Below are 22,696 nucleotides of genomic sequence, written 5' to 3' on the forward strand. Positions count from 1 at the left end.
ATGGTTCTGTACCAGCTGTTGTACAGCTGCATTTATCCCTGTAGGATATTTGTTGTGTTGATGGTTCTCTCAACTGTATTGCATCCTGAAAAGAAGTTGATCTGGGGGAAGGAAAACTCCAGATTTATGTTTAAGGTGGAGGGAGGTGGGTTTGGCATTTACTGTTTTTTCCAACTTGTAGTTTTTGATAACAATTCCAATGATGGGAAAGAATTCAGAATGGAAATCCTATTTCAGCCTCTTCCTGCTCTTGACTCAGTGTGTAAAAACTTTTCTCATTGTCAGTCTTGTGAGCTGAGCAATGGAAAGACTGTGTCTTTTATTTATTAATTTATTTTTTCAGATGAGCTTTTCCTTCTTGTGCACTTCTTAATTTCATTGACTAAAATGGGCCAGGCTTCCTCTTGAGCTTCATGGTTGTCGTCATACGTTGTGTGGTAGTGCCAAGGAATGGCTGCTACTGTTTGCAAGAGTGCTGGTTTCTTAGCTGGGTAGATGGAGTATTCAATTGGATTGGAATAATAATAAATAGACTGATTGATTGGAATGGAACTTGCTCAGCTCACTTGTGTTCTCAGTCCAGTCATCATTTACTGAATTACATTTTCCTTGACCGACTCTAAAAGATTACCTTAGTTGTGTCTGTGCATTAGTATGTGTAGAGATACAGGAAAACACGGTGACTTAAATTACCTCTGTGTCATCGGCAGCTTTTCCCAGTCAGAGCTTACAGTGTGGCAAGGGGTTCACTGGCAATGGAATGTGGAGACCTTTGGAGCCTGCTGACATAGATACATGCCCGCTGTCATTCTCTGCTGCTGGGAGTGTACCTCTATGTGCTGTGTTGGCCTCTGTGGCCCAGTTTGAAATTCATTGTGGAAGCCACATAAAGATTTTACCAAAAACAATGTAAACCTTCTAATTTTTATTAATTTTTTTCCAATAAGCTTTCTTATAACAAAGGCATTAGTAAGTTGAGTATTGAAAACTCTTCACTGTGCACCTACCTGAAGGTAGTTCCATCAGTTCTTGTGCAGTTACTCAGGGATTGTCTAATCAGACTGTCTGGAGCATTGCTGCGCTTAGAAGAAATACAGAAGCTCTTCCAACAAACACATAACAGTGATCTGTAAAGAAAATTCTATTCTGATCTAAAATAAGGCAGTGGAATTTGATTTAACCTTGTGCCAGGAAGGAGGTTGTCTCTTGTAAATAGGAGCAATTGTCAGGCTAGCTGAAGGCTGTCAGGAATGGTTTTCAGTAATGGCAAATTAAACTTAGAGGTACACAGATGGACTTGGAGGGACATTATTTAGGGAATAAATGTTATTTACTGTTGGAGGTGCAGCTCTTGTAGCAGTTCCTGAGCTGCTCCTTTTATCTGAGGACGTAAGCAAAGCCTCTGGCTTGTAAAAACTTTGGTCTTTGTCTCCTTCCGTGCTTAATGAAGTTTAAAAGTGTTTTGATATCGATTGTTAATGGCCACAAGCCAAGCCAATACCGACCGTGTCTGAAAATGTTTTCCTACTGCAATGTATTGTAATTTATGCTTTTATCTGAAGGATTCAGATAATTCTGTGTGAACTGCAGTGTTACATAAGCACTGGCCAGATCTGGGGGGATGAATTGTTTCAGAATTTCCTTATAACAGCTTTGAAAGTTAATGCTGAGATGGCAGGTTCATAATGGCTGTTGGTCTTAGGTGAAGAATTGCACAAACCTGATTCCAGAGGCTGAACTGAGTTGTTAAATTGTGGACAGTATTCTTAACATGCCATGTTGAATGCTTAGGAGAGGCTTGAGTACTTTAATGGGTCTAAATACTGGATAATAATATATAAACCTAGAAGTAGTTAATAGTGAGACTGTGGGTTTGGTCTACATTATTGTTTAAAATATATCTGATTTTTTTTTTTTTAAATTTTTATTTTTTTGGTCTAAACAAGCAAACTTCTCTTAACTTTCCAGACCTCCTTTCCCTTCTTCCCTTCATCCTGCTCAGATGATGACAGCATTTTTCCATAGCACAACTGATGTGCAGCTGGCTGTTGCTGTGCCCTGCACAGGCTGCTGTGTGTGCTTTGCCAGCACCCCTGCCTGCTGCTCCCACAGGGTGCCCTGCCCTCTCCTGCCTCCTTCCAGCCTTCCCTTCCTGTATGCCTCATTGCATTGCTGCTTTGGCATCTCCGCAGTATCCCCCTCCCATTAGACCTCCCCAAACATCCTCCTGCTCCAAGATTTCTCAGGCTTGTACAGTTATGATGTCTGCTGTGAGGAAGAATGTCTGTTCCACCCAGCAATAGTTGCTAAGCAGGACTTTTCTTCCAGGCTCTTGTCAGCACAGGCTGCTTCAGTGCTGGCCATTTCACTTGTACAAAGAGCTCTTATGCTTTTAATAACTCAAGCACTTTAATTTCCGTATTATTTTTTTTTCTTGGGCTGTATTAATTTTGTGCAGTGTCATGTTGGTACTGCTCTTCTCCCTTTGCCATAGTGATAATTGAGAATTTCTGCCATGTACATCTTAAAAAGCATAGATCCCTTGCACACAGCTGTGTTCTGGCCATCTTCAGACTCTTCACATTGGTGAAAAGATGAGATTTGCTTGGACTCTGGCATTAATTCCCAGAACCTTTGGGGTAAGAATTTGGAACAAGTTTTTTTTTTTATTCGATTAAAAGCAAATGTAACTGTATCTGTATAACTGCTTCAGTGTTACAAGCTGCTATTTGGCTGAACCATTTGTTTGGCTCTCATATATGAGTTTATTTCCAGTTTGCTTTTAATGCGCACTTTTTCTTTAACGCTTGAGTTCTCAGTAGTTTGGCTGTTACTGAAGCGAAGGTTGAATTGGCCACCTGGTCTTGTAGCTTTTGCTAGATACTTCCTCATGATAGACAGATCTCCTGCATCTCACAGATGTTCTTCCTTGAGGCTGTGCATGAACGCTCATTCAAATGGGATTCTGCCTTTCTTCTCATCCACGTCTTCTCTTGTATTTTCCTTGTCTTCTTACTGGAGGAGTAGCTGAGCCTGGGTATGGGGGTACCTGACACCTGTGTCCTGTGGAGCTGTCTCTGCTCCTGTCTTATCTTTGGGCCACAATTTTGGGTCTGTTCGCCTGACTGGGGTGTTTCTTGGGATATCGCACATCTTCCAGAAATAAGACATTGTGGTTTTAAGTTATTAGGAGTTACAGCTGTTAGATAAAACCGTGTCTGGCTGGTGCTGAAGAGTCTGATTGTTAGTTGTGGTCATAAAACCTCAGATAATTTAAAGTTGTTTTGTAACTAGTCTAGTAATTTGTGTATTCATAGTTGAAGGGGGTGGGGGAACACAAATTAGACCATCAATTCATAGAGGGGGAAGCATGTATCTGAGACAGGGGTGTTTGCAGACTGCAGAAGAGGAATATGTAAAGGCAGAAACATTTCCAGTGCTTCTCAGGTTCTCAGGATCCCACTGCTCCATCTTCCACTCCCCTGCTTGTGGGGCAGTCTTCATCCCTTGTTTCAAAAGGCAGACACCATTCCTGTGTATAGTGCTGTGATGGGTTAAAGGGAAGTCTTCATTTAAGAACATGATGCATATGAACCTCTGTGGCTGCAGTGAGATCTGTGAGGTTCTCCTGGCTTTGGAAGGTGGCTCATATTGCACTGTGTTTTAAGACAGAAGACACAGCTTTTGCATCTCGTGAAAGTGCAGAAGCCAGTATCATAGCTGTGCCTAAGCAAGTTTAAGATCTATGATATGAATGATTGGTGATGTTTGGACTGGTTTCAGCAGCAGCAGGAAAGGGAAAAAAAAAACAAACAAGCGCAGCTTGAGAGCACCTTTTTGTATTTGCTGTAGTGAGAATTCTTAGGATGTTCTGATTTCCCATTTCTTTTTCAAGAATGCATAATTTGACAGTTTCGGAAGTGTTGTTTTGAAGAATGTTATGCAGTTCTGTCAATTTATCTTGTTGAGTCGACACATAGTTGGGGTGGGAAGGGAGTCTGAGCAGGAAGGAAGGTCCTTGTTCCTGAATGTCATTACTGCATAGCTCTCATATCCTTCAGTATCACTCGGGCAAAAGCTGAGTCAGAGCACAGCAGCAGTCTGCGCTATAGCAAGACATGGCCCAATTCAAGATTCTGGACTGCGTGATCAATCACAAATGGAGCTTCATCTGTAACCTTTATTGTGCTTGGAGCGGTCAGGTTTGTTGTTTTCTTATCTTACAATATTTTAATATGATTATAGAACTTAATATAATGAGGGGGGAAGGCTCTAGCTAGTGTCATCCATTTCTCCCCCCCTTCCCTCCCCCATCCTATTGAAAAATGCAATATTAAGAATGAAGCCATAAACTAAAGATTTTCCTACAGTTAATAAAAATATAAAGCATGTTTTTAACCATATAATTGCTTTTTTTTAAACACTTGGAGTGCTTCAGATTGCTCTGGTAGAGTCTTGACCTTTGAGGAGGATTTACTCCATGAATTGTACATACAGGAAAGGGGAGATGTGCCAGCACCATCTGCATTGTGAATAAATATAAAGCTGATTTGTTTCCCAGTTTAACTGAACTCAAACATTTTGGCTGTTTCAAAATTTATCATGGATATGAGAGAAAATAGTATGAAAAGAGGTTGGATACTGCATACTTTTTGGAACATACGGGATAAAATAACACAGAATGTTATTCAGTTCTGAATTTGGACAGCTCTTAAGTCTGACTGACTTATTTCATGCAGAACTAGAGGAAGAAAACCTTACCTGGATTTTGAATGGAAACGTTTGTAAATAGAATCCACTCACTAGGGATATGAAATAGTGCTGTTCTGTTGCAGTACTGCTTTCAAGGTGGATGTAACCTGTGTTTCTCACCTGCCATTCAGGCAGTCACTGGAGAGAACTTACTGTGCTCTTCTGCAGCATTAAGGAGAAGGCTTTATAAAATATTTCAGTTCCAGTACAGTAATAGAGGCAAGAAGTACTCTCACCATACATGTAAGTCTGTAGAAACAATATGCCCTTCTTAGAAATCATTTCCTTAATGATATGATTTAAAGAAGTCTCATCTGTTGAGTTGGAAAGATAAGAGACAAATGGATGCTTTTAGAGCCTTAAATTTCAGATGCTTAACTAAGCTTGATTCAGTTTGCAAACACACAGATAAGAATTCATCAGAGTAGGCAAATTGAATCTGACAATGGCTTCCTGTACTTCAGAAATCAAGAGGTAGTAAGAAAAGGCCAGGCTGATGATATGGGCAGCCCCACCAAACTTTAAAATGAGTTTGGAATAAGAAGGGGGGAGGGAAAGTGACATTGTTTTTTGAGCAGAAGAATGAAATGAACTGTTAAAAACCCCAAAACAATAAACTAAAGCCAACACAAAAGGAAAAAGAACACCCAACAAGGCAGGCTTCATGTAACCTAAAAGCTGTTTCTTAGTAAACTGGAAGGAAAACCAGGCCTTAGATCAATATACTTGAAATTAATTGCGTGCTTAAGGTAGAAATGTTGCAGAACTGCTTGATATTACTCATTTTTCTTAGATAAGTAGAATATATGGCTAATGTGGTTTGTGGGTTGTATTGTGGTGTGTTTTTTCTCTGAAAGTAAAATATCTGGAAACTGTATATTGTAGTGAGCTGCTGCTGTTCGTTTTGCTTTTAAATGAATTTTTAAGTTCAGTTCTGAGGTACTATCTACCAGGAAGAGACTAGTGCAGCTATTCTACTGCATTAGAGTGCCTTGTAAAATGTAGATGGACTCAGCCCTGGGGGGAGATGTGAACTGCTTTGTATAGCAGTGTTGCTCCTCCTATCAGTGTTCAGGAATCCTGCAGGTCAGAGAACAGGTAAGTACAGTCTGAAGCTAACAGCTCTTGCTCGAGTGTAGCTGCACAGCCCAGCTCCCATTTGGTCTGTGTCATCCTTGAACTAGCAGAGCTCATGCAGCTTCTTTGGTGGTTTTCATCCACTCAAGCACCTGTAAGGCATCATGGGATGATTTGCAGTCATTTATGGCATTGATGATTTCTTGAATCAGATTATAGAACTGTTCTTATGGCCTTTTGTTATTACTGTCATACACTCAACTCCTCTGGTTTACATTTCCCAAAGTATCTCTTCAAAAATAAAGTGAAGGTAATCTTTTCCATTGTTAGTCTGATGTTTGTGAAGATGTAGCCTCAGAGTCATGCTTGTACTAGTACTGACCCCAGTAAGAGAGAGTCCTTGAACAATTGTATGGAAGTACTAAGTAATGATTTTACTCATTCACATAACTTAGCTCATCTTCAGTAAGGTACAGCAGAACTTTCCCTGCTTTCTGCTAAGGAAATCCTTTATCAGCCTTCAGTGTGCAGGCAAACTCTTGATGCTTGATGTCTTCATTCACCTCTTGGCCAAGGTGGAACATTGCTAGCAACTCTGAAACAATCAGTGCCACTTCTTCAGATGGCTGAAAGGATTACTGGTGGATAGCATAAAAGAACCAATAGGACAGTGTTATGTAATCTCTTTTTTCCCTTGTATCACATAAGCATTGCTTACAAGTCTTAGGCAATAGAACAGTACACTGTGAGTTGAATGTAGGTCTTCGTACCAGCAAGGAGCAGGTCACTGCTGTGCCCTGAGTACGCTGCTACCAATTGGAGGAGAGCAGGTCTTTTCACTGTTCCAAATTCCTATCTGAACAGTGTCTGGCTACTGTTCTTTATTGCTGTGTCCTAACCTCTAAAGGTAACAGCAATGGTCTTTCAGCTGTTTGAATACTTAAATTTATGGTTTCCTAGTCAAAGACAAGTATTCTGCTGAGTTCTACCTGCTGACAGATGGCCATACAGGTTCACTGTACAGAAGAGCCTTATCACTGAAGTTGTTGGGCTTGGGAGAACTTCCACAGCCATCAGGATAGTCTTTGAGAAAGTGAGTTGTCATGTGGTGGCATTATAGCAGCCAAGATCTTTAGTTTTTAATCTGCAGGTTATATTTGCTGTAAAACAGTGTATGAGAATGAGATGTTGCAGTGCAAGCTCAGCTGTTGTATTGCCTTCAAGCCTTCGGATGCAGAAGCACTGCAGCAGCTGCTGCACTGCAGCTATTTCCCTTCCTCCAGAGAATCTCAGATAACATGAAAAAAAAACATTTCAGTCTTCTGGGTTTGTCACTTGGAGGGTGAAGTAACAAAGGTGGTTGCATTCCTTTTCAGATATTTGCAGCTGATAAGTTTTGAAATGTGATATGTTATCTTCTCGTGCTCTTATTTCTCTTTATCTCCTGCCTCAGGGAGGGACGGAATATGATAAAAATCTTGTCTCATAGCAGTGCAGTATGTGATGTTTTTGGATTTGTTGAGTAAAAGGTGTAAAATCAGTGCAGGAAATAGCTGATGGCTTTACTCATTGTGGGAATTTGCATTGTTGTTGGAGAAACGTTTTGTAATGTTCAGAAGTACAGGGAAGTAACAGCAACAGTGAGCAATTCCAACTGGAGTAATAGGCATGTGGGGACAAGTAGTTCTTAAATAAGCCAGTGGATTCTTGTTAAAATAGATTTCTCCTCTGCCCCCCACCCCATCCTCCAGACAGAACACAACGAGGGTTTAGACATCAGCTGTGCTGACTGTTCTGCTGACATGTGGGCTGCAGGCTGGGCTGAAATACACAGGTCACTTATGATCACATTGTAAGGCAGGGTTTGAAAGCTGGTGGATTTGCAGCTAAACTGAAAATCCTGTGGACAACTTTCTCTTCTCTATCCTCTTAGAGATACTTCATCTCTGGTGACATAAAGATTTCAGATTTTTTTTTTTCAAGTTAATGACTTGAGTCCTTTCTTTAAACCACCTTCCTGTGTACCTTATCGAGGTATATTAAATTCTGCAGTGAAAAAGCTGCTTTTCTCTGTGCTGTACATGCACAGTAGATTATAAACATAGGGTTCTGAAATACAGCATGTGGCTTTGCATCTGCGCACGCTGATTTATACATAAAATGAGTACTTCTGAGAGTAGGGCTTTTAAAACTTTCAGTGTTAATTTGCACATTATATAATTTATTTCAAATGAAGTATATTAAAACATGGAACCAGGTTATATTTAAGTGGTACATTTTTGCTGGTATGCATCTGTATTTGCAAGCTTAAACAGTGGGTAGTTGCCACGTGACTCTATACAACAGGATAGAATGTGAAATAGTATCTCACTTGAAAAAACTGTATTTAGGGTGGCAATCTGAATTTTGACATTGAGAGATAATTCCCTGATCTTCCAAAGGTTTGCTGGGGGCAGGTCAGGCATTCATGGGCACGCGGAACAGAATCTTGAGTAAAACCGCAAGGTGGCTGAGTTGAAGATCTGATGACATTAAGTCTGAACTGTTGGAATAATTGGCAGGTATGGTGATGTTTCAGCATGGTTGAAGTAGTGCAGCTAATCTCTTTTAACTCTGTATTTTTGAAACAGGAGTGAGCATATTCTGCTTATATTGGAAAGATCGCTAGCTTCTCTGAGAGATCAGCTTCATACCTGTGTATGAGAGAGAGAAGGGGTAAAGTGTGTTTCTGTTCCACTGCCAGGCCCACATAGCTCAGCACTGTGGCTGCATCACAGAGAAGCCCCAGCTAAGCCCAGGGGTTCACTGGAAGTACATAAAGCCTTAAACTCTGTCCTCTGCAGATCTGATGACTTGTGTAACCAGGATATAGGCTCTGGATGTGATGAGGAGATGGATTGGAGAAGCGTGTAGGTTCTTCTGCAACTGACTTTAAAGCTGTCCTGCATCTGATTATTGAATCAGGGCCTGCACAGCTCAGGCTTTATACTCTGTAGGGGTCTTGTTTTACTTAATGGCTTGTGCAGAACTGACTTGCGTGCATGAATAGATGTGCTGTAGTAGAATCTGATGAAAATGCAGTGGAAGCTGTCTGGTATGTAGTGAGTGATAAAGCCTGTGCTATACCAGAAAGCAAAGAGTATGAACTTCATCCAATTTAGCTCCTAATTTTGCAGTAATGCACTTAGCTGGGGACAGCTGAGAGCTGTTCTCTCCCTATTTGTAAGAAGTAGAATGGATCACGGGCAACTTTTGTTTGTGGATTTATCTCAGAGCTCCATAGGCTACAGGAAGCAGTGGAAGGCAGCCATGAACAGGCTGTCAGACTGCTGAGGCAGTTTTTTACCATGCATGGAGCAATCTCAAACACTGCTTCTGTACTGAGAGGCAGAAGTGTGCTCTTAGTCTGTCTCTGGTGTTTCTAGATCTGACTCTAAGGTTAAGGACAAAGCATTTCCTATTCTTAATAAGCAACAGCAGAACAAGCAGAGAAGCAAAAGCTCTGATTTAGCTAAATTAGGATCACATGACATTTTGCTGTTATGTTACCAGCCCTGCAGATGTTTCCTTTCTTTCCAATTTAAGGAGGATGTTGCTGTTAAGAGGAGAGGCTTTTGCTAACGAGCCTATAAGAAAACAAGGAAGCTCTAAATTTCTTTCTCTTTTTAATGGTTTTCTGACTACATTTATTCCAATGAACTGTTCATTGTTCTAAATCTATATTGCAAGATATAAACAAAAACAGATTTTAAAATAATTTGCGTGCCAGTCCTGTGAAGTCCCTGTATTTTCACTCTGCTTTTGGTGGTGCTTGGAATTGGCTGCTGCTGTGTGGAAAGTAATAGGTCTGAGCTAAACCTGAGTGCCCTTTAGCTTTTGATTCCTGTTAAAGCATTACGGGTTTTGATTGTGGACAAGCTACTACAAAAACAACAACAAAAAAAGCCCACAACAACAGTATATGCATGTACATACACTATCTAGTATATTTTTGTAGTGTGTGTATGCTGGGCTCAGTTAACAGAGCCAACTGGTGTTGCTGTATATGATCCGGAGCCAGGTGAATAGCACTTGAGAGCTTTTTGGTTGATCAGACCTACGGGCTTGACGTTAAGACCTTCCTTTCTCAGATTGTCATTAAATTCCTGAGTGTTTAGGTGTAAAGCTAGTTAGTTATGTAGTTGTTATTAGCATATTGTCAAGAAGACTGAGGTTTTTTTAGATACAGGCTTCCTCTAACTTTTCTTCTTTTCTTCTGTATTTGGGCTTAGGGCCAAAAAATGGCAATTTCAATGGGAGCATTTTAGCATGGGGGAGGAAGGTAGAGGTTGCTGGTGGTAGCCTTCAGCTGTGCTTTTTAGGGCTATGCAGTGGTGATGAGATTGACAGAGGCATCTACTATTTTTCTTCGTCCTTTCATAAGCAGTAGAGCACAGTAAGGAAAACCTGAGCTGTGTAAAATAAGGTGCACGTGTGGACGAGTTATTTTTTACAGGTTTTCTGCTCTGCGTTGACCTATTTGAAGACTGAAATCCAACTCTTGAATGTGCTATATCTCCATTGAATGATGGTGTCTACTATGCCAGTAGTCATAAGGGTACATGGAAGCTCTCATCCCTCTGCCTATCTCCTCCTGATCCCAAGCCATCTATGCAGCCTGCATGGCAGCAGTGATGTCTCCTTCCATGTGAACAACCGTCTGCTGTGTTGGCACAGAAACTTTGTTTTTGAAAGGTTGCATATTTCCCACTTACTTCACACTTCTGGAGTCATCACGTATCACTCTCTTGATTCTTTCTCTATACCTGGCCTTGGTTTTATTAATGCATTTTTATTAATACAATTATTAATGCATTTTATTGAATTGAGTTACTCATTTCCAAGATAGACTTCAAAGTTCTCCAATCTCTGCTACAGGCAGGCAGCTGTAACCTTTGGTACTGAATTAAAAGAATATTCCGGGTCCAATATTTCATTCAGCTGAGGTTCACATTCCTGCTCCTGTGAGGGAAACGCCTGGAGCTGTGTCCTACCTCTGAAACCTTTTACTGCATTCAGTGCTTTTACATCGTTGTTGCCTTGCTCTGAAGCCTCTCAGCTCTTTATGGTCATCATCACAACCCATGTGAGGACAGAGGACAGCTGCTTGAAGGGGTCTCCTCACCCCTGCTGGTAAGGGCTCAGGGCCCAGCTGCCCTGCCTGGCAAATGATACAAGTGACATTGCTAGTCTTTGCTCTAAATCTTATGGGCAGTTCCTAATAATTTGTTTCTCTTTTCCTGTTGCTTGAGATGTACACCATTCTCTATAGTAACTGGAGTCGTAAAGCATTTGGACCATGTTTTGGAGAGCTGAATTGAGTTCTTCGGTCTTTTGGCTTTTCTTCTCCTTCTCAGTTGCTGCATCTTCCTCCGATGCTTCCAGAGAAGCGTTAGTCCTGGGGAGTGTCAGCAAACATCCTGTGCTTCATGTGTGCACCCATCGATGTTACAGGTGATGAGTGGGTCACCTAGTGACTGAGGGCTCACACCTACTGAGCTGGGGATCTTCCCTCTTCCTTCCTGAGGAACTTCTTTGTGAAACATCTACGCTTCCCAGTTCTGAAAAGCAGTCTTTGGCTATTAGTAGCAGCCCTGATGAGAGGGTACAGGCTGGGCCAGTTTTATGTACCTCTCCGAGTGTCACCTACTAATAGTTGTGTGTGTGATGACTCATGCTCCATTTATCTCCATATCTCAGGTGCTTTTTCTTCTTGTGGTGAAAACAATTTCACAGCTGTTAGATTATTTGTGCTTCGAGGGCTTGTTTACATCTTCACTTCCAGTTTTGGGTGCTTCATAGCAAGGGAGCCTTGTGGTGCTTGCTGAAAACAGGCCCTGTGGTTTTAACATTGTCAATGGGCATGTAAACCCTTCCTGCAGCTTTCCTATGTACAGCACTGAAGTGGATGGGATGGAGTTGAGTATTTTCTGTCTCTTGTGCTACCTGTTGCTGGCTTCAGCACTGCCTGTGGAGTGGAATCTCTATAATTATGGTCTGCTCTGTGAAAGAATGGAGGAACACTAAGGAATGTTTGGAGGCAGAAATAACTTTTCCTCTTTTGTGCTTCAATACGTTTACATATCTCAGGCTGCCTGATTCTTCTGTTAGTGCCAATTGTGTTGTTGTAGTATAACTCCAGTAGGTAAGACTTCACTCATCTTTCACTCCAGTCTGCTGTGTTGCAGTCATATCTACTTCTAGGGTTACTAAGAATTTTTGATGTTGAGGTCTGAAATAATGTAGGTTTGGGTATTTCTGCATTCTGCTTTTCCTGATTGTTTACAGGGGCTTTTCAGCGAACAGCTGAACGTGTTGCTGAAGGTGAAAGTGATTGAACTTGTTTGTTTCAAGGACAAAGCTATTTCCTGGATATTTGGAGGAAAAGTTTGCGTACGGCGTCAACCTTGTGTCAGCAGTTATTTTTCTTTGATTGGGAATGATTTACTTCTATAAAACAGTATTTTTAAATTCCAGCCTGTTTTAAAGACTCTGGAAATGGCACCTCCCTGTGGATTGAGACCACTTCAGCATATGATCATAGAGCTTGGGATTTTGCTTGAAGAGCAGCAAGATCTTTCAGTCTGCTTCTACAACGCTGTTGTGGCTGTTCTATGTACACTGACCACTAGACATTTCACAGAGTAATGGTAATTTAGTGGAGTGCTCACTGAAGTATTCACCCAGTGGAAAACGTGTATAAAAAGTCAGAAGTAATATCACCACTTTTGAGGTGATGCAAGATGAAACACCATCTGGCTTTCCTTTTGGATGTTGGCTGTACTGCAAATAAGGGTGGAGGTAATCATTAAAAAAATAAAATAAATAAAAAAGTTGCAAAATCTTTGTTAAATGTTCATCTTAAGATGTTTTTAGGGGAAATGCTGCATGTTTTAAGAGCACCCAGAGGCAATGTATTTTGGGAGTTATGTTTGTTTCCTATTATATTGTAGTTCTAGGGAATCATATATTCTCTACTGGATTGAGTGATTGGCCCAAAGTCATTTTGGTGCAGGAGTCCAGGTGGCAGAAGGTGATGATAGAAGGTAAAGGGGACATGCTGTCCTCTGAGCAGGATAAAGTTCTGTGATTCATCATTTTTGGTCACATAGATTTACCAGAACAATAGATTTTTAAATTTAATTTTATTATTATTTTTGGTGGATATCTTCATTATTTCTTTGTCTTTCTGTCAGCTTCTAGCAAAGCAATTTGAGGTTTTCTGTGTGGTTGAGACTAAAAGGATCAGTGGTTTATTCTAACTTTGTTTGAAACCTGTCGGTGGAACAGTCTGATTATTAAAGAAAAACCTGACTTGCAGCAAGAACTGCCATTATTATGTGGATAACAAGATCCTCTTCCCACACAGGCATTTTTATGTCAGAAATTTAGCCAGAAATGACCCCTTTTCCTCCTGTTACCTTTTAAAAGAATCTTACTCTTTATGTGACAAAAAAATAGGAAAGCTCTTTATTTTTTGCTTTGAAATTGTAGGTTTAACAGGCAAGTTGGCTAACTAATAGCTACTTGGTTAGAAAAAACAGGGAAAAGAAATGACATGGTACTAGAGATGCCACTGTTTATAAGCAAGCCCAGCATTTATTATAGCATTTGGAATATCCTGTTACTGTCTCAGGCTAGTTGTGAGATTAATAATAATGTGCAAGATCCTTTTTGGTCCTGGTTTATGTTATTAGTTTTTAAAAATCATTTGATGGCAGTTAAATCTGTTCAACATACACACATTGAGCTGAAACAGCTGTTTGAGATGGCACTGTTTCTTGGTGGACTTGATGAAAGTTGAATAATACTGAATCCCGAAGCAGGAGACAGACTGTGCTTATGGAGCTGCTGACAGGTGAGCCCACCAGATGGTCTAGTCTGTTTGTTGGTTTTTGTTAAATTTAGGCTCCAGAAAATATAGTTTGGGCAACACCGTAAGGCTGTTATTTACAGAATTTGTGAAAGATGCTATTTGATTAAAGAAAAATGTTAAAACTAAATGTGTAGAGCAAACGGTTGAGGGCTACAAGCATTTTAGACGGGGTAAGAGGGGTGAGGGAATTGTCCTCCATGTTAAAAAGTGGATAGATTGTCAAGAATTGCCCCTTAAGGCAGCCACAACCGCGTTGTGAGCTTGTGGATTAAAGTCAGGGACCAGACTCAATAAAGGACATCTGGTGGTCAGTCTGCTACAGGCCATGTGATCAAGGGGAGCCTGTTGATAGTAAAGAATCTCAACCTTAAACCGATTTTTGTATTTTTCTTCAGGTGTTGGTAGTGCAAGGTATAATTACGTAGTGTGTTCACTGTTATTTACCTATGACAGAACTCAGAGTACTTCTATTTCTCTGTTTAGACAGCTGAAAAGACAACTGATGGCTTGTATTGCAATCCCTTTTGACGGTCGCTGGACTGTTTTTAGCATGTTATTTGTGTAGGCCTGTCAGTAATTGTTCAGAAGCTAAATGTGAAATTATTGCTTTGAGATTACTTTTTCTTGAACATAGTATTATTTAGAAACACTGGTGCTATTTACTGATCTTATGTAATTCTACAGACTCCTGGTGGTTAAAGTACCAGATTTTTCATGGATGCTTTTATTACCTAGAAAAACAGGGTTAAACACAATATTCAAAGTCAGATGCGTGTTTTACAGGGCACTTAAGCATCTGCTGTATGTCCTTGTAATTGCATGTAACAGGAAATGATGTTTTGAGATACTTGGTATAAAAACCTCGTATGAAGCAATCCTGAGGGAAATGACGCTTGAATCATCTGTTTGTAGCCTGGGATTCTGCAGTCCTTGAACCCAATTGTGTGCATTCTGCCATTCATGTTGAGCTTTGGATTTATAGGGTCTGTATTTTACCGAGTCAAACATTCAGATCTTCAGTAAGGAATACAGCAAATAATCTCTCGCCCGTTAGATTTTATGTGACGTGAAAATAAAGCATTCACTTTTCATTCTCTTGAAATGCACCCTTCTACTCATAAAGACAAATCACTCTAAGGATATCAGATGCTTATGTATTTGTAACTGGATTGGTATCATTTTTGGATCACAAGAGATACCACGTAGGATCTCTGCTTTCAATAACATTCTTGCCTATGCTAAACATCATCTGTTTCTTGCTCTCTGTCTTGAATCCTTGTTTTGTTTGTATTTTTGAAAAGTTTTTTGTTCCTTCTTAAAGCCTTCTCTGGCAAGAGATACTTCGGGTGGGTGTTGGACACTTTGCAGGGTCACTCAACAGATGTTGACTCTTTTCTTTGTAATTCAAATTGCTTTTTGTTTGTATAGGGGCTCGGAGTTTCTGTTACCAACTACATCTCGCATTTATTATTAATACTGGCCTTTTCTGTTGTGCTGCTGGCAGACCTTGCAGGGGTCCAAGGGCAGCATGAAGATAACTCTTCAACTTCTGGCGTGCTCTTACAGGAAATAATGATTTGCCTATGGAACTCTGTTGTCCGTGAATAGCTGCTAGTTCAGCAACTGTCACGAGTGTTAAAGGTTGATGTTAAGTTAGAGCAAAATTAGACCTTCTTTTCCCATTTCAGTCAAACACTGTGTCTCCTACCCTTCAGACATAGGGAAGTATGGCTGTATTTTGTTCTCAGGTCACTGTGTATGAATGATCAGTTTTAAACATATCAAAACTATAGTCTAATTAAGGAGGCTTTTGTTGAGGGGGAGGGAGTAAAGCACATTCTGTATTTGCTTTTCGGGGTGTTGTTTAGATGGCTGTTTGTTTGTTAAAGTTTTTTGTTCTTGTGATACCTGCAGATGTTTGACTGTTTAAAACTTCTGTGTCAGGTGTTCCCTGTAAAAATCTGAGAAGAGTAAAAAAAAAGGTTGCAGGGAATATTAAATAGGTGGACTGTAGCCTGTCGTGTAGCAGAGGAGGTTGCTGTCAAACGTTGAGGCCAGTGATACATTCTTATTATGAACTGCTACTTATGCCATTTCAATAGGATCAGATCAATCGTTCTCAATGGCACTTTTCCTGCTCATGTGATGAGAAGGGAAGGCTGAGAAGGTTCATCATTTGTGCAGAAATGAAAACTGTCGTGTTTAAAGGCTGAACAGACTGGTGGGAAACACCTCAGCACCGCACTGATAGTCAGGGTAGAGGATAGTGTCACCTTTAACTTGATCTATGCATTGCTTGAACTTTAAACTAAAGCCAATCTTGGCAGTTCAGTTCTCACTAATTTCTCATTCATTAGTCATCTAATTGCACAGTCTTGTTTCACGCTGCTACCTTGAAGCATGGATGAAGGTGATCGACATGGACAGACTGAGCAGAGATTGAGCTCTTCATGTTTACTATTCTTTTCCAGAACCTGCCATTGGTCCTTTTGGGATTCTCACAGTCCCATGGGCCCAGCTCACTGCTTCTGTGCAGGAGTCCAGTAGCTGGTTCCAGCTCTGTCATTTGTGTATGGTAGAGGTCTGGTTTACAGGCGGCTGCCCAGTATTTCTTTGTCTTCCTTGAGGCACTTAATGAGATGTGCATTTTCTGGGTTGTGTCCTTAGCATCTATGTAGAAACACAGCTTTGTTTTACATAACAGAATACAGAATTAAGTATCTCACCAAGCAGCTGCAAGAGTTCCTAATACATGCAGTGGCTGTGGTGGAAGTTGAAATGCTTTGTATTCTCTGTAAGATATTGATTGGAGTTGGCTGGGCCCACCTTACCAAGAAGTGCTGCATTTTCACGTAGCAGCTGTAAGACTAAAGCAAAAGGGATTATTTTGGAGCAGCCCAGGAAGAAATCCGAGCAGAAAATTCTGCCAAGTATCAGGCGGTTGCTGAGCCACAGCAGCAGGGCTGCAGAAGGACAAGAAGACTATTATTTCTGTTTGAATACCCTTTGAATAGTCTATAGGCTCTGGTATCTAAATTTGTTTCACGCATCGTTGAACTAGGATATTTAGAGGAGAGTCATAAGGGTTCTTGCATACTTTCTTTGTATGTTTTCAGCTTTATTTGAATTGTCATGAATGACGTAGCACTCACTTTGAAAACTGAAATGGAAGATTTCTTGTAAAGCTGCAAATATTTTTTAAAACCCTGTATTTCACGAGTCACAGGTATATAAAATTACCCTTAAGAAAGAAACAAATGGTCTTGTTTCTGTAGAAGTGGGATTGTAGTACTAACAGCAATAGGAAGTTAGGCCTTCTTACTTCTGTATCTAGTGCTGGTGTACTGCACTGTAGCTAAGGGTGGGAAAAATAAAAGATGAAGAAAAAATACTGAAGGCTGTCTTGCTGAAGAAGCCTAATCAGTTTTCTACCTTATTTTTGTATCAGTTGTTGTACGTGAGGAGATGCTGCAAGTAGAGAAAACCATGCCTGCATTTTAAGTCGGAAAAAGGGAGTTTGTATTTGTTTGTATGCATGTGAGCTTTGTGTGGTCAGAAATGGAGTCCTAAAAGACAGAAAGAAATGATCTGGATATTTATATCAAAGCGAACAAAAACAAGCTGTACATGTTCCTTGAATTTGTAACTGTTGAACGCTGACTTCCCTAATATGAAACTTAAACTCAGTTAGTGATTTGACCAGAGATGTAACACTAAGGATGCTGCGTTGCAGTTCTTGTTTCTTAAGACAATATCAGTGATTATCCGGTTATTTTGAATGTGAGAGGAGAAGTTCTCAAGTGCCCAGTAATGCTTTTAAAATACAACCAAATTGTGATTTACAACTAATATCTGTATCTCTTTTATTTTAGGCATCAAAAAATAAAGATGGAAAAGAGCAAAGTGAAGCTATATCACCATCAGAGGATGAAGAAGCTTTCTCTTGGCCTGGTCCAAAAACTGTTGTGTTAAGGAGGACATCTCAGGGTTTTGGCTTCACCTTAAGACACTTCATAGTTTACCCTCCAGAATCTGCAGTTCAATTTTCTTTTAAAGTAAGTGAGTTTGTTTTCTTGCTTTTTGTTGTTGTTATTCTTTAATTTAAAGCCAGTCTCATTCATCTGTATACTCTTTAGTGTATACTTCAAGGGTAGGGTGTAGGTTGTGGTTGTTTACCTCTTCAGAACTGAGATGTGTTTAAATCACTGTCCTAAGAGAATGGCCTGGAAAAAGTTTCTGAATATTGTAAAATTAATGGACATTAGACGCTTTTTTCCATATATTTCACTCTTTCTGCTGAAAAGAACAAGAATCTTGCAATTCTCCTTAAGTCAAGAGACAAATCAATACCAGCCTACGCTGAAGAAAATTTTTCTAGCTTAATTAGAAATAGCATGAAAGTACTTTATAGGTTTTATTTAGAGTATTTTAAAATTTTAAGGAGCTTATTGGTCTACCTTACTCAAGAGTGGTATATATTCTCCTTTGTGACTGAACCATTTGGAAACTGCTGTAGTGTTGTTGCTGGGAAGTCCATTTAATACTGATAAAGATTTGAGTATTGAGAAGGGTTTTTTTTTCTAGTCAGTTCAAATAACATTGATTAGAACTTGAAAATCAATTACTTACAAGTAATGATACACCCTTCCTCTGAGTTTACTTCTTTTTTTTTGCAGCTAGGCAGCGGGATAGGCTTAAACACGAAGTGATGGGATATGTTTTCTCTTGAATTGCTCATACAGACAATAATATTTTCACATGTGGAAGGAGTTGCACACAAGGAAAGGCAAATCGTACTGGGGGAGTCCGGAGTTCTTCTCATTCACATCTGAGAGATCCAAACAGCACATACTGTGCTGATACCCATAAATCTCAAGGCATATCTTGAAGGAAGAAAAAGGAGCTAGAACTCCAAGAGAGCTCTTGGCATCCTTTTCCCTTCTGTTTCTTCTATGACTTGTCAGAATCTGAGTAATTCATTCTTCTTTATATTTGGTTTTTGAAAGGAAAAATCATGGGATTGTGAGATTGTTGTAGGTGTTCAGTTACCCATAAAGATAAGTTTTGTTTGGACCGCAAAGTGCTGGTAAGCACTTCTGTAAGTTAGCCTGAACCATTATATTCTCTTCTTCATGTCCATGAGATGGAGGAAAAAAGTAATATCTGCAAAGTTTTAGTTCCTGGGTCATCATAAGGTGGCTTTTATATCTGTGTACTTAAGTTATGTGAAGAATGAAATTCACCTGTTGTGCTTGATTCTAACATGAGACAAATTTGATTTCTGTGCCATTCTTATTTGACCAAAGATCATGTTGGTTAGTGGCTAAGTATGATCTCAGTCATTATTTCTAAGCTTAAGAATCATTCCTCTCTCTTCACTGATCAAAAGTGTCCAGGTCTTGGAGGAAGGGAGGATGCTATTGGCAAGTCTTCGTTGCCTTGAGCAGTTCTTTGCTGCTGTTCTCTTAGGTGATCCTATGTAGTTGAAGGCAGGCTGACTGTCGCAGGTGTTCAAGGGGTATTATGACACATGTTAGCAGTGTTTGTCTAATGGCACGTGAACGAGACCATTCAACTGTTCAACTTAAGGATTTAGTGATAACAATAATTAATAATCATGGCTCTTAAAAAGTTAGAGCAGTACTGTTCACTCCCTTCTTTTTAAAATTTGTTATATGTATGTGTTTATCTTATCTATGTATCAGTATGAGGACCTGTATTTAGTAGAAAAATGTAGTACTTCCATGAAGTCCCAGTTCAGAAAGAAAACCCATTTCCATATTTTAACCATCTCAGTTAGAAAATTTCAATAGAATTTTGCTGAACAGGAAATTATCCGGGCTCTATCAAAAGTCTCATTCATATTGAAATACTGATGAGAAAGTAACTGAAGTAATTATATGCTATTTTAAGCATGTCCTTCCCCATCAGTACATTCCATTTGTAGGCTTTTTTAAAGGACTATGGCTGATATATGTTACTTAGAATTGTAAAATATAGTGAGATGACCAGAAGGAAAGTCTGCAGAGATTTTCTTAAGTAGTGTTTGGGATATGTTTTTCCTCTAGCAGAAGCACTGGATGCAAAACAAACTTCATATTTCAAATCTCACTAAGAATATTCAGAGCTTGCTTATAAAAAAAAAAAGAAAAAAGAAAAAAGTGTTAGAAAGATGTCTTTCATATTATTTAACATTGTGGATGATTGCAGCATATGCTTGACTGATGAGTGGAAACATACTTGCAACAACACAGTGCAGTGTCAGGCTTCATGGCAGTATTTTGGATATTTTTCTACACTTGTTTTCAGATAATGCCTTTCAAGTTGTTTCTTTGAGGATGTTTCATGCAACTGTTTAATTTTTTCTGTGTAAACAGGAATTATGTTGCAATTTCAGAATTGAAGCCTTAGTTCTGCAGCGTTGGAATATTTGTGAGAAAGGATGAAATACTGAAATGCACAGTTGAGGTTACGAGTACACTTAAAATCCTCCTAGCTTATAGATGCCTGTGTATTTTCTCCATTTAGTGACTTTTTAATGTGCACTCTTTCTTTTTCCATAGGATGAAGAGAATGGGAATAGACAAGGTATGTTTTATTTTCATTCTTCCACTGCTTCAATATGGTAAACATTTATCTCCAGCTACATAACATACATTTTAAACTCTTAGTTATTCATGTAAAATTAGTAAGTACCGTCCTTAGTGAATTTCATGGCATCAGAACAAAGGGAAGAAAATGTATTTTAGCTGCACCTGTTCAGCTTATGTATTTACTATGCTTTACTACAGTTTGCAGTGTACTGCAATACATGCTGTATCACTTGTGCTGCTCAGACTGTTTTGTCATATGTTTGATGGGCTTTTTAGTGACAAAGTTTTTACACTCTTCTGTATTTAGGCCTTACTGTTCTTCTATGCAAACTACTATAAAGTGATTGTGTGCGCTATCTGTATTCATATAAGTGCACTGTGGAGCACTTTTTTTAATGCATTGGAGTGTAGCTGGTATGAAATTTTATTTCCACTGAGACTCACTCTGATAGAATCAACACAGAAGCATATGGGCTTAATGTTAATACTGATGATAAACAAACAAAAAACCAGCCTCATGTGGCATATAACTGTTGAAGAAATAATGTAAGTATTACCTTACATTATCTTAGTAATGTTATCTTCAGTATTTAGTAGTATTGATTTATTTGGTCATTTTCAGTGGTTTGTCATTTTCATATACATTTTGAAACCCATTGAATGTTTTTCCATGATGTCAGATAAAATTTGTGAATAAAGCACAAGACTATCTTGTGCTTTATTACGAGGGATGGAAAAATAACTTATTTCTAGGTTATATCAGTCCATTCCGCTCCGTTTTCATCACTTTCTCCACATTACATTGCATTTGTGTGCTCTCTTTTAAAGCATTCACTAATTAGCTTCTTTTCACTAAGCAGAACTATGTCTCAGTCTCACCTAATTAAAATTTCCTTTTAGCATTTAGCTGTTTCCATGTTAATGCCTTTTTTTTTTTTGGCTGGCATATTTTTGTTTCATTACAGGGATAATAAATGTTATAATTTGAGTTAAAAAATAGAGTTTTCAGGTGGGGACCCAGGTGCTACTTCCCAGTTTTAGCATTCTGTCAAAATTATCAGGTATGCAAAGGATGTAGGATTAGGTGCAGTGCATGTGTAATATGCAGTCAGTGCCTGAGTTTGTCCTTAATAAGCCATTCCAATGCAGTTCTTTGGGGATGGGCTTGTTTAAACCTGGATACCTCTGTTCAGAAACTGCACAGTGAATGCTGATTTTACTGGTGGGTTGCAATCTGCTTTATGTTGCATTGGAGTCTTTTATGTATTATTGGAGTCATTTATGTATTATGTTGCTGTGTGTCTGCTGTTCAAAATGTTCATCTGAGATGTTTTGCAGTAGAGGATCGGCAGTAAACAGGCATTTATGTGGTTTGTTATGAGACCTGTGCAGGTGGAGCAAGATGGCTTTCTGGAAATTTTTGTCTAGCTACTTAAGCTATGAATCATAGCTCAGTTATTGCTTATATATAGCTGCTTAGTTCACTGTACGCCTTGCAGTACAGATCAGAGGGCACAAAACATACTCGGGGAAGATAAGTATATTCACGTTAACAGGAAGAAAAAGTTGAGCTTGTGCTTTGTACAGAGAGAGAAATGGCAGAGCAGCAGGTATAGATGTCCCTAGAATTTAACCTGCCACTGTTGTGTGCTTTACCTTAACAAATAATGAAACAGGACTGAAAGATTAAGCTTTTTTTTTACCCCAAACTTCAATGTGACCACAAAGGTCAAACCAGCTGGGGTTGTTAAGCTGTTCCTATTTACATTGCTACAAGTTGTTCCTTTCCTCAAAGGAGGGCAGTTAATTTGGGAAGAGAGAACCAAGAAAGTCAGTCTCATTTTCCGTATTCACAAAGCCATGTTAATTTAGCAAAAGCAGAAATTCTCTCAAGGATTATGGCAAGGCTGCTTAAAGCGATGTAGAATGGGTGAGAAGTGGAGCCGCTTTGGGGGTTGCAAGGTGTGTGCTGGGCTGCCCCAGGCCTGGCGTGCTCTGGGGTCGGGCCCAGTGGCTGCTGGGCGTGCGGAGGAGCCATCTAGTGGCCAATTTCATGCTTTTTCCTTCGAGCTTCGAGTTAAAAAACTTGCCTCTGTGAACCTGTGACTTAATTAACAGTGAAAATAGCACAGACATTTTCCTTCCGAAGTCTGTAGGTGGTGATTCACTTGAGCTTTCCTCTTTTGAAGACGAAGCTGAAGGCATTTGTGCTGTTTATTTCTGTGAAGCAATGTGTGCCAGTGCAAAATTGTCACCTTTCTTGTATCATTTCTGAGGTTTTGTAACTTTTCTGAATGGCTTCGTGGAGTGCTTGTATGCTAATACACGTGAGGAGAAATTGAAACCCTACATGCAGTTG

At 39.6% G+C, this 22,696-nt stretch overlaps 1 protein-coding gene across 5 annotated transcripts in view; it reads left to right on the forward strand.

Moving 5' to 3' along the window:
- The window catches only part of ARHGAP21 (Rho GTPase activating protein 21), a 96,297-nt gene that overhangs the window by 18,427 nt on the left and 55,174 nt on the right, over positions 1 to 22,696 (forward strand). For 4 of the 5 annotated variants that reach the window (XM_015853295.2, XM_015853291.2, XM_015853292.2 and 1 more), the window contains exons 1-3: positions 4,082 to 4,202; positions 17,617 to 17,799; positions 20,308 to 20,332. In XM_015853295.2, coding sequence (XP_015708781.1) covers positions 4,119 to 4,202; positions 17,617 to 17,799; positions 20,308 to 20,332 — 292 coding nt within the window. In that variant the 5' untranslated portion in view covers positions 4,082 to 4,118. Of the gene's footprint in view, positions 1 to 4,081; positions 4,203 to 17,616; positions 17,800 to 20,307; positions 20,333 to 22,696 lie in introns of those variants that run through there. The other variant, XM_015853293.2, reaches the window with a different exon arrangement.

Source organism: Coturnix japonica, chromosome 2, assembly GCF_001577835.2.
Source record: "Coturnix japonica isolate 7356 chromosome 2, Coturnix japonica 2.1, whole genome shotgun sequence".
Taxonomy (NCBI): Eukaryota; Metazoa; Chordata; class Aves; order Galliformes; family Phasianidae; genus Coturnix; species Coturnix japonica.